The sequence below is a fragment of the Lytechinus variegatus genome, chromosome 15, assembly GCF_018143015.1.
Source record: "Lytechinus variegatus isolate NC3 chromosome 15, Lvar_3.0, whole genome shotgun sequence".
NCBI classification, from domain to species: domain Eukaryota; kingdom Metazoa; phylum Echinodermata; class Echinoidea; order Temnopleuroida; family Toxopneustidae; genus Lytechinus; species Lytechinus variegatus.
Window position 1 is genome coordinate 9,212,754 of NC_054754.1, and position 14,707 is coordinate 9,227,460.

The 14,707-nt window shown below is 38.2% G+C and overlaps 1 protein-coding gene across 1 annotated transcript in view; it reads left to right on the forward strand.

Moving 5' to 3' along the window:
- LOC121429295 (carbohydrate sulfotransferase 15-like) overlaps positions 1 to 14,707 on the forward strand; it is a 42,159-nt gene that overhangs the window by 25,291 nt on the left and 2,161 nt on the right. Inside the window, exons 6-7 of the mRNA XM_041626298.1 lie at positions 196 to 340; positions 2,467 to 2,614. Of these exons, the coding sequence (XP_041482232.1) occupies positions 196 to 340; positions 2,467 to 2,614 (293 nt within the window). The remainder of the gene's footprint in view (positions 1 to 195; positions 341 to 2,466; positions 2,615 to 14,707) is intronic.

The following is a 14,707-nucleotide window of genomic DNA, read 5'->3' on the forward strand; positions in this document are numbered from 1 at the left end:
TGTGAAACGCTGCCCTGATGGTCATATTTACGGTTTTGTAAAAGGTTTATGAAAAAATGCATGTAAGGGCGGGGTGAAGGCATTCCTCCTTAATTAGCCTCTAGTTCTCCGTCCCCTGATAAATTTGTTATAAAGATGGAGGGAAAAAAAATCATTTTTTTTTAATCCATTACTTGCCAATCTTTTCACTGTCAGATTCTTCTCCGAATACTTCTATAAATCTGCGAACAAACATAAAACTCTAGCAGACTTACACAAGCAGGCTAAGTTTGAAGTCACATGTTTCACGGCCTGTCTTCGAAGATATTCAGAACGACACTGCACTTTCAAGAGGCCATGTGTAAGTTACAATGATATATATTTCTCATACTATTCAGATACTATCCTATACCTCAAACCGCATACATTCCATATAAATCGGGATAGCTTCTGCTTGATTTTATCTATCCTATTTTATTTGCATAATTATGTTTGTGACCATGCAGAACACCGAGTTTTTACAATTGCGTGGGTTCTTTCACGTGCTAAAGTGTGTCTGCCTCAACACGGGACCTCCGGCTTACGTCCTATCCCAGGGGCGGGGTACAGTAATAGGTCTTCTTACCCCGGGGCCTTATACCTAAGGTCACAATCGCCACGGGTCGACATGGATTTTGAACCACGGGCCTTTAGGTCGAGATTCCGAAGTCTTATCCATTTTAAACCATGACTCCTCCAATACTAATATAGACATTGACATTCTCGTTCAAAAATATTTCATTGGTCTTTCAATTTGTATATGTTTTTGGCATTTACTAGTTTATTTGGTGCAATGAGCATTTCAGAAAAAATAGAATCCCAATTAATCGTACAATTTTTGTCTTTTCTGATTTAGTTTTTTCGGTTGTCCACAATATAGATCTCGATACGACAAACATACAATAAACATTACACATTAAAAATAAGTATGAATGCGAGCTAAGTAACACGACCTAACTTTTGTATTTTGTATTATTTTGATAGAGGACGGGGATGTTCTAAGGACATTTTGTCATCATATCAAAATAAAAAAAAACTATCCTATTATTTCTAAGCGAGAAAAGTAACTTGTTGATATTCTATCCTGGAATAGGGCCAATTTAGTTATAGGAATTCATGAATATGTTATTTTCCTATACATTAATCTTATACTGTATGCTTATTGAGAGCGTGGAATGTGTTGATATTAAGTCTTGCAAATAGGACATTTTAAGTATTTTCGAATTATGGAGAAAATATGCGAGCGCAAATCGCGAGCCGAATTTTCGTTAATAAACTGTAATGAAAAGGGTAATTTAATTAGCTTGTTCTATAATTACTGTAGAGGTATACTTAACTCATCGATCAAAATGTGAGCGCGCAGCGCTAGCTTGTAGGCCTATACTACGAAGCCTTTAAAGTGCCATCGACTTGACGTATCTCGCCATGTCGACATAATAAGGTTGTTATGTCGACATTGAAAGATAAAGAATATAACAAAGCAATGTAAATGATGACTTGTAATGTAATGTAATGACACAAATTGACTTATAAAAAGTTACATGTCAACTTGGCGAGATATCTAGACTCTCGCCGGGCCTTGGACATTTCATATCTTGCCATGTCGACATAATGTTTTATATGTCGATTTGGCAAGGTAAAATTTCTCGCTATGTTGACATATAACGTTTTATAAGTCAACTTGGCAAGATACCGTATCTCGCCATGTTGACATATATATAACTTTTGATAAGTCGAATTGGCGAGATAACATATTTATCTCGCCATGTCGACATCATAAGGTAATTATGTCGACATGGCAAGATAAAGTATCTCGCCAAGTCGTCAAGTCGATGGCTACGTATAACTATACGTTTAACTTTACCTATGTGTGAAAAACAAACAGGCATAGTGATTGTTATGATTTTCCCGTTTCAAATCTGTGCTCTCATTGTCAGAGAATATAAAACTTAAGCAAGCAATGTAAATGATGCTGTAACTAAGGCCCTACCATTTTTTCTCTTCCAGTATATTTTTTTTCCGGGGGGATGAGCACACCAAATTTCTGAGGGCCACGTGCCCCCCGTAGCTACGCCCCTGATTGTAAGCTGAGAGGCAAACACCTTTTTTGGTACATACACTGTAAAAAATGATGTGCTAATTTAGCACGTAAAGTGCTTGTATAGGGAATGCACTACGAGTGCTGATTTTTTTTGTTCAAATTTAAACTAGAAAATCAGCACTCGTAGTGTAGTCACTAAACAAGCACTTTAAGTGCTAAATTAGCATATCATTTTTTACAGTGTAAAGCTTCTTCGTTTTAACAAATAATTCTTTCTTCAACGACAAGGGCTAAAATTCATAGACAGGCAAAAGTCATAGAAAATCACATTCAGCGACGAGTGTGCAAATATATTTCAAAACAGGTTTCAATTCACATAAGTTCCCAATGTCTTTTATTTCAAACAGGGCACGTCTATGTCAACTATTCACCTAGCAATAGCCGAAGAGTGGATGAGAGTATTTGGTCGTGAGGGAGTGTACGTTCTTAGACTAGAGGATTGGCATAAAGATATGGCGGGCGAATTTAAGAGGGTACTTCGATTCTTAGAACTTCGTAAGTATATATGAACATTGTTCATATTTGGTTTTTAAGTGGTTTGTATTGCTTCGACGCTCTTCTTGCTTTATTAGGCATAGCCTTGTAACTGTCTCCCTCCTCGTTCATGTCCCTCGTTCAAGGTTATAGGAGATTTCACACTGTAAAGTAGAATTGAATATTCAAGCAGGCGCGGATCCATGGGGGGCCGAGGGGGCCTTGGCCCCCCCCTTCGGCTAAAAAAAAAGAGAGAGGGAAAGAAAGAGAAAAAAAAGGGGAAGAGGGGAAAGAAAAGAAGAAAAAGAAGAAGGGAAGAAAAAAAGAGAGGAAAAGGGGGAAAGAAAAAAGGAAAAGAGAGAGAGGAGAGGGGGAAAAGAAGAGGGGAAAAGAGAAAGGAAGAGGGGGAAAGAGAGAGGAGAGGGGGAAAGAAAAGAAGAAAAGGGAAGAGGGGGAAGGAAGGGAAGGAAAAGAGAGAGAAAAGGGGGAAAGAAAGAGAAGGAAAAAGAGAGGGAAAGGAAAAGGAAAAAAAGAGAGAGAGGGGAAGAGGGGAAAGGAAGAGAAGAAAAAAGAGAGAGGAAAAAGAGGAAAGAAAAGGAGGAAGAGAAGAAAAGAAAGGGGGAGGGAGAGGGGGGAAAAGAGAAGAAAAAAGAGAGGGGAAAGAAAAGAAGAAGGGAAAGAAAAAAGAAAAAAAGAGAGAAGAAGAGGGGAAAGAAAGAGAAAAAAGAAGAGGGGGAAGGAAGAGAAGAAAAAGGGAGGGGGAGGAAAAGAAAAAAAGAGGAAGAGGGGGAAGAGAGAGGAAAAGGAGAAAAAAGGAAAGAGAGGGAAGAAAGAAGAGGGGAAAAAAGAGAGAGGGAAAGAAAAGAGGAAAAGAAGAGGGGAAAGAAAGAGAAAAAAGAGGAATTGGGGGAAGGAAGAGAAGAAAAGGGAGGGGAGGGGGAGAAAAAAAAGAGGAAGAGGGTGAAAAGAGAGAGAAAGATGGGAAAAAGAGGAAGAGGGAAGAAAGAAGAGAAGAAAAAAGAAAGAGAGAAAGGGGAAAGAAGAGAAGAAAAGGTGAGAGGAAGAGGAGAAGGACGAGAAGAAAAAAAAGAGGAAGAGGAGGAAAGAAAATGTTTGAACCAAAAGGGCGCTGAAATGATGTTCGAAGGAATGTCAAAATGCTGTTCGAACTGGTGGCAGAATTGATGTTTGAACGGGGGGGGGGGCGAACTGATGTTCGACGTAGGGGCGCCAAATTGATGTTGGAACTAGGGGCGCCAAATTGATACTCGAGCTAGGGGGGGGGGGCCAAATGGTATTCGAACTAGGGGCGCCAAATCGATGTTGGATCTACATGTAGGGGCGCCGAATTGATATTCGAACTAGGAGGGCGCCGAAATGATGTTCGAAGGGATGTTAAAATGATGTTCGAACTGGAGGCCGAATTGATGTTCGAACGGGGGGGGGGGGGGGGGCGAAGTGATGATCGACCTACATGTAGGGGCGCCGAATCGATATTCGAACTAGGGGCGCCAAATTTATGTTAGACGTACATGTAGGGGCGCCGAATTGATATTCGAACTAGGAGGGCGCTGAAATGATGTTCGAAGGGATGTTAAAATGATGTTCGAACTGGGGGCGCCAAATTAATACTCGAACTGGGGAGGGGGGCGCCACTTGATACTCAAACTAGAGGGGGGCGCCGAACTGATGTTTCCAACTGGGGGGGGGGGCGTAAAATTGTTACTCGAGCTAGGGGGGGGGGGTGATATTCGAACTAGGGAAGGCAAATTGAGTTCGAAGGGATGCCAAAATGATGTTCGAACTGGGGGCCGAATTTATGTTCGAACGGGGAGGGGGGCGAATTGATGATCAACCTACATGTAGGGGCGCCAAATTGATGTTGGACCTACATGTAGGGGCGCCGATTTCATATTCGAACTAGGAGGGCGCCGAAATGATGTTCGAAGTGGGGGCGCCAAATTCATACTCGAACTAGGGAGGGGGGCCGAATCGATGTTCGAGGTAGGGGGGCGCCAAATTGATACTCAAACTAGGGGGCGCCAAATTGATGTTCAAACAAGGGGGCGCAAAATTGATACTCGAGCTAGGGGGGCGAAATAATATTCGAACTAGGAAAGGTAAATTGAGTTCGAAGGAATGGCAAAATGATGTTCGAACTGGGGGCCGAATATTGTTCGAACGGGGGGGGGGGGCAAATTGATGATCGACCTACATGTAGGGGCGCCGAACTGATATTCGAACTAGGAGGGCGCCGAAATGATGTTCGAAGTGGGGGCGCTACATTGATACTCGAACTATAGGGAGGGGGGCCGAATCGATTTTCGGGGTAGGGGGCGCCAAATTGATACTCAAACTAGGGGGCGCCGAATCGATGTTCAAACTTGGGGGGGCGCAAAATTGATACTCGAGCTAGGGAGGCGAAATGATATTCGAACTAGGGAAGGCAAATTGAGTTCGAAGGGATGCTAAAATGATGTTCGAACTGGGCCGAATTGATGTTCGAACGGGGGGGGGGGCAAATTGATGATCGACCTACATGTAGGGGCGCCGAACTGATATTCGAACTGCCGCCTTGTTGTTGGCTCATTGTTCCATATATTGAAAGTTTGAAATGCCTTGGCCTTGAGGTTTTTAGGCCTTGGGTTTCCAAGCCTTGGCCTTGGGGATTAAAGCCTTGGTCTTGGATATTAAAGCCTTGGCCTTGGAGGTTAGAGCCTTGACCTACAACACTGATGGATATATTGACAGATATTATTTACAGAAATTTTGAAGTTTACTTGCACACACTAAGAAATAAATGTTCAGAATTGAACCCCGAAAGGTTGATGCAAAATCAGCACCCTATGGGTTCAAAAATTGAACCCCTGATTTGGGGTTCAAAAGTTGAACCCTGCGGTTGGGGTTCATTTCTACACCCTGCGGGTTCAAAATTGCACCCCTAGGGGTTCAATTTGAAATTTAGGGGTGCAGTTTTGAACCCCAACCGCAGTGTTCAATTTTTAAACATAATCAGGGCCTACTCTGATGAGAATTTAAACGAAATTGAAAGCATCAAATGGTTAAAATAGAAATCGATCGAGTTTCCCGCTCGCATTGATTATTTTTTAAAGTGATATTACATTTATTCATGAACACATAATTTTAAAACCATTATTGAATTGCCTCTTCTTCATGCATAGGCGGATCCAGGTGGGGTCCCGAGGGGCCCGGACCCCCCTATGGGTAGAGCAAAAAAAAGGTGGGGAAAGAAAGAAAATTGAAGGAAAAGAAAAGAGAAAAAAGGAAAGGAGGAAGACGAATTAATAAAATAAGATGAGAGGAAGACTTGGACAAAATATTTTATGTCACTATATAAAATTTTCGCTCGCGCTTAGCGCTCGCATCGCCTGTTAAGTGATCCACATATCTTGTTCAACACGGAGCTTAAATATCAAGTTTGGAAGTCAGTATACAAAACATATTTCTCCTTGGAAATTGAACTTTCATTAATTTTTGTGATTTATATATTGATTTTTAAAAAGTGCTCTGTAAAAATGTCAGTTTTATGGTCTGAATATTAACATTTTCCAATTGCGCTGCGCGTTCGCGAATTGTGATGTATCAGGTACCTATTATTTTCATGTATTCCATAAAGTTTTCATAATATCCCTTTTCAGGTCTGATTGTAAAAACGCCAGAGGCGTCGATCCGGGGGGGGGGGCGATCGCCCCACCAATGAAAATATTGGGGGAGGCAAACATATCGTTTTGCCCCCCCAATAATTCCGCAAGTGCAAAAAATAAAATAAGATTGTAGTGTTACACAGAAATAAGTAAGCGAGACTGAGATACACAACTCATTCTTTATTCAAAATCGTGTTCAAAATGTCCGCTTTTCAGATTGGAATATAAAAATTTTCAGCTCGCGCTTCGCGCTCGCATCATTTCTGTAGCAAAGAACCTTACTTTTCATGATTAAATAGGTGAACAGAATGACCCGTTTTCAGTTTTAAACCCCAAAAGAACTCCCGCTTTGATTTGCAATAATCTTTTGTTGGATCTTATTTTATTTATCTTGTTCTTTATTAAAAACTCAATATTTTTCAGATCGAAATATCAAAATTTTCAGCTCGCGCTTCGCATCTATTGTTTGGTTTGTAGATACCCATCTTAATCATTGGTACCAAAAATGCTTAGAATATCAAGCTTTCAGGTCTCAGCTCGGTCTCGGCAGTACTCGCATAATCTGTGTAGTGAAATATGAATTCTCCTCATGAGTTACTACAAACAGTCCTAAACAGGCACCTTTTTCCTGTTATCAGGTCAGTATATCCAAAAATTTTAGCTCGCGCTTCGCGCTCGCATTAATTTGTTTCTGTGATGTGTGTCTCTATCTCATGATTCATATATATATATATATGGGTGTGTGTGTGTGTGTGTTGGTTTGTTTTGCCTTTGGAAAGTTGCTTCATGATTTTTTCCCCCCCCCAATCTGAAAAAAGGATCGACGCCCCTGCAAAATGCATCAGCTAGCGCTGCTATGCTTGCATTTTTGATTGGCGGGTTATGTATGTCTCAATATTGATTGTATAACAAACTACTTAAAATCCCCTTTTCAGTTTATCAAAAATTTCGGCTCGCGATTTGCGCTCGCATTAATGGTTAAAAATATATCAACTAATTAATGATGCATCCTATTCATAAATAAAAAGGTGCTTGAAATGTTCAGTGTTCAGGCCATAATATCATCAGATTCCGCGCCCTCATTATGCATTAATACTAATATATAAATTTATTAATTAAATTGTCACTTTTGTTTTATCTCGCGCTTAGCAAGATGAATAGGAAGATATATAGTCATCATATTCATATGATAACATGTCCTAAAGATGTCAAGGTCCTATGTCTCAAAATTAAAGTAATAATGAAACATATCAGCTCTTTATCTAGTGCGATTTATATCCACCTTACAAGTTTCCTACAAAGTGTTTTAAATAACAGATCGGAATATCAAATATTTTATGCTCGCGCTTCGCGCTCGCTTTTATTTTCATGATAAAAGATTGTTTAGAATGCCTAGATTCTAGGTCTAAATCTGAAACACGCGCGCGCATTTTCATTCAGTTATCCAGTTTCAGATCACAATATCAAAAAATTCTGCTCGCCCTTTGTGCTCGTATTATTAATTTAGGAAGATCCCCTTTTTCATCCCTTTCATGATTTACAAAACATGAATAGAGTATCCCGTTCAAGGTCGAAATCTCGATTTTTTTTTTACAAATTTGATTGTGAAATATGTAATGCCTTCATGGCTAAATGCAAGCTGTCCTTAAAAGGCACTTTTCGATCAGTTCAAAACGTATATAAACATTTTCTGCTCGCGCTTTGCGCTCGCATTATTAGTGTAGGAAGATCCCCTCTTTTTCATGATTTAGGAAACATGAATAGAGTGTCCCGTTCTTGGTCTAAATCTAGAATTTTTCTGCTCGCACTTTCGCGCTCGCATCAATTGATTTGATTTGATTTATTGTTTTCTTCTGCATGACTGCAGCCATAACATTCGCATAATACATTTTTCACAACATAATCAACATAATATGTTAGCATTTTTGGCATGAATCATAAATAAAGAGTACTAAAAAAATAATTCCAGACAAAAATAATTAACTATATGATATTCACAATTTGCAGGAGGATTGTCATCATAAGCAGATTGCTTGAAAAAATTACAATCCCAAACTTATACTAATTGAATTAATACATTTATAAAGCAGAATTGGCATATATTTTCAAATACGAAACATGAATTCATGCAATATTATAGTATGAAGATGATAAATCTGAGGGTGACGGTGATATGATGATGATGATGATGATGATTATGATGATGATGAAGACCATGGAGATGATGGTGGTCATGATGAAGATATTGGTAATGACTAAATCGAAGGAGGAATAAATTCACGATAAAAAGGATACGACACAGAAATTGTACTTCAAATATGCTGATAATAACATAGATTTAATGTTTGCCTTTAATGAGTGAAGAGACGAAGATTGTTTTACAGACTCTGCTGGTAGAGAGTTCCACAAATCTGGAACATGGTGTCTTATGGATCTCTGCGCAATAAGCAGTTTTGGGTTGATTGAATGGAAATTTGAAGAGTTACGGGTAGGGTATGAATGAATAGATGTATTCAGAGAATAAAACTTGTGGAATGAAGGTAGGTGGGAGCATGTTATTTACGTACTTAAACATAAGTAGTAAACTTTGAAGTGTATTTATGTCAAATACTGTTAGAGTCTTTAGTTTATGGAATAATGGATTTGTGTGTGATAAATATTGGGAATCAGTACAAATTCGAATTGTTTTTTCTGTAATTAAGTCAATTGTATTCAAGTTTTCCATTCTTTATGTAGAAATGTCAAAAATTTTCAGCTCGCGCTTCGCGCTCGCATTATTTAATTGATGAAATATGTAATGTCTTCGTGGCTAAATGCAAGAATTCCTTAAAAGGCACTTTTCGATAAGTTCAAAACGTATACAAACATTTTCTGCTCGCGCTTTGCGCTCGCATTAGTAATGTAGGAAGATCCCCTCTTTTTCATGATTTAGGAAACATGAATAGAGTGTCCCGTTCTAGGTCTAAATCTAGAATTTTCCGCTCGCACTTTGCGCTCGCATAAAATTGTTTAGTTATACTGTATAGCTATCCTGTTCATGATTACAAAAACTGATTAAATTTGTCCATTCTTTATGAAGAAATGTCAAAAATTTCAGCTCGCGCTCGCATTATTTGATTGATGAAATATGTCATGTCTTCATGGCTAAATGCAAGCAGTCCTTAAAAGGCACTTTTCGATAAGTTAAAACGTATACAAACATTTTCTGTTCGAGCTTTGCGCTCGCATTATTAATGTGGGAAGATCCCCTCTTTTTCATGATTTAGGAAACATGAATAGAGTGTCCCGTTCTAGGTCTAAATCTAGAATTTTTCCGCTCGCATAAAATTGTTTAGTTATACTGTATAGCTATCCTGTTCATGATTACAAAAACTTATTAAAGTTTTCCATTCTTTATGTATAAATGTCAAAATTTTTCAGCTCGCGCTTCGCGCTCGCATTATTTGATTGTTGAAATATATAACGTCTTCATGGCTAACTATGCAATCTTTAACAGGACTGATAGGCCTAGGTTTCCGATCAGTTCAAAACGTTTATCAAAAATTTCTAATCGCGCTTCGCGTTCGCAGTAATTATTGCAGGCACATCTTTTTTCAGAATGTTCAAATTTCAAGAAAAAATAAATACAATTTCAAAAAAATTGCTCGCGCTTCGCGCAGGCATTATAAAATAAGGATTATGATAGTATACATTTATGTTGATTTAAGAATAAAGCTAAGAAGTGACTTATAGGACTACCCCCTTCAAAGAAACAAACGAAAAAAAACATCTTCGAGCGGCCGATCGGGGAAAATATGGCTGAAAAAAATTCAGAAGGCTGGATCCGCCCCTGATTCATGTGCCTATGAAATAAGATAATTTAACATGCATTTAAGGCACTTATGATTGCCTGGGGGAGGGAGGGGCCGCCGTTTTCACGAAAATTACACAGGGGCGCCAAAATCAGGTCGAATTTGGGCCCCCCTCCCTACGAAATCCTGGATCCGCGCCTGTATTCAAGAACCACGTAGAAAATGACCTGGGCCCTGCATTGGAACAATTTTTTCACAGGAGGTGCTGATGTCAATAAGCCAGTTCGTAGTTTCACTCTGCGCATGATCTGAAGATTCTGCGCATGATCAGAGGAAGGTAATTTGTACTTAAGTGACATGGTGGTTTAAAATTTAATGAGATAAGCACCAACATAGATGTCTCAATTATTTACATATTATTTTGAATTGTGTTTTTCATTTACATCCCTAAAAATACAACAATGCGTCCACGAACGACTGGTATTTCACGGTTTGCCAAGTACATTGTACAAGATGCTATATATGCATTCAAAATAGAAATGCAACAAATACCGTCATAAATTGTTAATTGATGAGCTATTCTAGTCACCTGGGGAGCGTTTCATGAAAGGACTTGTCGGACGTTTTATCCGACAAGTCCTGTTTTATCCGACAGTTACCATAGAAACAGTGACTCTCAGCCAATCAAAATTAAGGAAAGATATCAGATCTGACAACTTGTCGGACGAAAATGTTGATGAAACGCCCCCTGGTCTATTCAATTTCTTCATCCTGCTATGTAAGGCATGTTTACGTAATATCTTGCTTTGAAAGCTGCCTATCTGACTGAAAAAAAATGAAAGGTCATTTGACCAAAATTGTCCATGAAGTAACTACGACCCGGTCTATTTGATAAGCAAAGAAAAAAAAAGGAAAAAAAAGGGGGGGGGGGTCGCTACAAAATTAAGGTAATTTTGGTCTCGAGAAATTTGACAAGCAAAACATAAAAGGGGGGGGGGGTTCACTACATGATGTACCTGTATGTCATTTTCGTTACATTTCTCCATTTTGCCACATCTACCAGAGTCCAATGGGTGCTGCCTGTGGAGAATAACACACACAACATCCCCGCTTCCCAGGACCCTGGGAATCATTTTTTTGAATGGGGGTGCTGATGTAAATTTGACAAAAAAAAAGATTGAAAAAGGGTGCACTGAAAAATAAAGGTCAGTTTGCTCGTAAAATATGACAAAAAAAAAGAAGAAGGGTTTCAATAGAAAATCGAGATTATTTTTGTTACAATTATCAATTTTTTCATACCTACCAGAATTCTAGGGGGTGCCGCTCGTGCTACTTATGTTTAAGTACGTAAATAACATGCTCCCACCTACCTTCATTCCACAAGTTTTATTCTCTGAATACATCTATTCATTCATACCCTACCCGTAACTCTTCAAATTTCCATTCAATCAACCCAAAACTGCTTATTGCGCAGAGAATAATACACACAGCACCCACATAGCATGCACCACAGGGCCATGTCGCTCTCGGAGGTTATAGGCCCCTATGTTTCTTTTAAAATGTTGTTTAACCATTAGCAATGCTTTTAAACACTTGACACCGATCATATAGATATTTCAAAGGGGGACTCCGGGCTGAAAATAGTTAGTTCTATGAACTAAATAAAGAAAATATTCAAATTTCATTGCGCAAAAGGCAGTGTCATAATACATGGCATAATCTGATAACAAAATAATTCAATTTTTAATCTATCATTAATTGTGAAAACAGTTATACGTACGCCGTCATAACATATAGGTTGGCTCATGGTGGCATGTTCCCACTTCCCTTTTCATTTCATTTATTTTTTTTCCATTTCCAACAATCATTTACATTTACAATAGTTTTGTTACATACATCTTGATATAATTATAATCAATAAAACAAAGAAACTTATTATGTATAATACTCAAGATAACAGGTCGGAAACGGAGGAGGCTGCTAAAAAGCGAAGCTTGTAGGATGCAGCCTCCTATAACATACGTATGAAGAATATAATATTTTCTGTTACATGAAATTAACATTATTTCATGTTTCATGTTCATACAATCGCCAATAGCGAGGGGCGGAAAAGTAACTTTATCTACATGTCCCTTCGTAATCATGATAAAGGATAAGTATCTTCCGAGATAAAATATGCGAGCGCGAGCTGAGAAATTTTGATATTCCGATCTCATAAGGGGGAATTCAAACAGGAAATATATCACACCTGTTCAATGATGCGAGTGCGAAGTGCGTGTTATCTGAAATTATTTGATATTCCGATCTAGCCAAATGAGTTTGCAATCTTTTGATATATATTCTGGCCCGAAAAAGGGAAATTTTAAGCACCTTTTGTAATCGTGAACAGGATGCGCGTGTTAAGGAATATTTTTAAATATTAATACGCGCGCGCCGATTTTTTTTTTTAATATAAACTAACATGAAAAGGCGACATTAAGTAGTTTTTAAAAAAAAAAATGAATATAGAAGTATACATAAAATGCGAGCACGCAGAGTTTTGACAATTTAACCTGAAAAGGGATATTTTTCCAATTGTCGGCAGAACCTAGCTGTTACACCAAATAAATTGGCCTAAAGTAATCATGTAAGTGAAATATTCACTCACTGCAAGAGAGAAGTTCATAAAGTATAAACAGATAAAGTGGAATATAATTATTTTCACATTCTTTACAGACGATTCCGAAATATCTCCGATGAAAAAATTTAACCATTAAAAACATATATACCTAAAAGTGTCTTGTGAATGAATTTATACGTTTTGAGTGCAAATAATCATTTGCAGTTATGACGGCCATCTTAAATTTTCTATTGAAAAATCAACTTTTCACCAAAATACCATGGATATTGTCAGTATATTGCTCTAAAATGAGACCAGTGTGCCTGTGACAAGAGATTAGTTAATCCCCAGTCACAGGCACACTATCGAATTGCTTCTTGGACTTTACTTGTTGGAATATTATCTATGCCTTGCTCTACCATGTCTACTGCAATTACTTAATCGCAATTCTCAATCTCGGGTAAACTGGACAATTACAACGACTCTTTGCTTTGGTTGTAAACTCAGACACCAATGATAACATAACATTTTGCTATTCAAAAAAAGTGGATTTAACTGAATTGGTTTTCACAATGATCTAGGACTTTGTGTACAACCACTTTCTGTTCTTCAGATTTGGAGTGTTGTCAATCATGAGCATACGGCCATAACTGTATTTGTTTGTGTGCTCTTTTCAAAAACAGTAATGTTAAAACTCCACCCTCGGTGTTTAAAGAGGACAATCACGGCAAGCATTGTACCGTACAGCGCGTGTCTCACAAAAATGTTAATGGCACTTTTGTTTAATATCATGTGAAAATTTGTAAATCCTATACATGTAATTTTTATAACCGGAAATTTTTTCATACACTATTATTCATTAAACACAGAGCTATATAAGCCTTCTCTTAGAACTCATTAGAAAACCTCTCAATTTAAGGTCCGTTATTGCCTTAAATAAAGTACGCAGCACAATCACGCCTTCATTCACTCTTTTTTTTTCCTTTTTAGATTTTTGGCCCACAACTTGCGGGCTGATACTTAAATTTAAAAGGAAATTGAATGTTTAAGAAGATTGACATGATATCCTTAATCAAACGTGATCAATCAAACATGAAAATGACGGGGGGGGGCAAGGCTGGCCCGTGTCCCCCTTTTCAGAAGCAAAATTAAAATTTGTAATGTAAAAATGCCGTTTTTTTGCTTGTCAAAGTTTTCCTTTGAAAAATGTACCCCCCTTTGGAAAATCCGAGATCTGCCCCTGCCTGAGTGTGTATGATTCTCATGGCACTGATTGATTCTACAAGCACTATAGAGTGCAGAAGGGTAGCGCGCGTGTCTACATGCAAGGATATAGCAAGGAAATGATACCCCATCGAAAATTAAAAACGTAAAAAACGTGAAAATGGAAAGATTGCTAAAGTAAATTAAACCAGTGATAATCACGGAGAAGAAAATTGGCAGACGATATGGGCTGGCCGCGCGTTTCCGTTTTACACCCTGGCGAAGGCATTTTCCGGAAAAGTAGCCAAAAAGCGACTAGTGAAGAGTCTACGTCTACGTTTGTTTACATTATCAGCTGGGCGCGCGATCCAAAGTCCGCACCGAAGTTATCCGCAGCTGAGCTTATACTTTCCAGGTTCAATACTGCAGTATCTATCTAATAGTCTCTCTCATTCTTTATCTAACATCTATCTATCTCAAATTCTCTATCTCTATCTATCCATCCATCTGTCTGTCTTTCTGTATTTCTCTCTCTCTACCTACCTATGTAACTACAGTATCTATCTGTTAATTTGTCGCTCTACTCTCTCATTCTTGATCTATCTGACATATATCTATCTCTCAAATTCTCTATCTCTCTATCCATCTATCTATCCATCTGTCTGTCTTTCTCTATTTCTCTCTATTTATCTATTTTTTAACTAGAGTATCTATCTATCTGTTAATTTGTTAATAATCTTCTCTGTCTCTCTCATTCTTTAATTATCTATTTAATATCTCTATCTATCTATCCATCTGTCTGTCTTTCTCTTATTCTCTCTATCTATTTATTTATCTATTTTTTAACTTATCTATC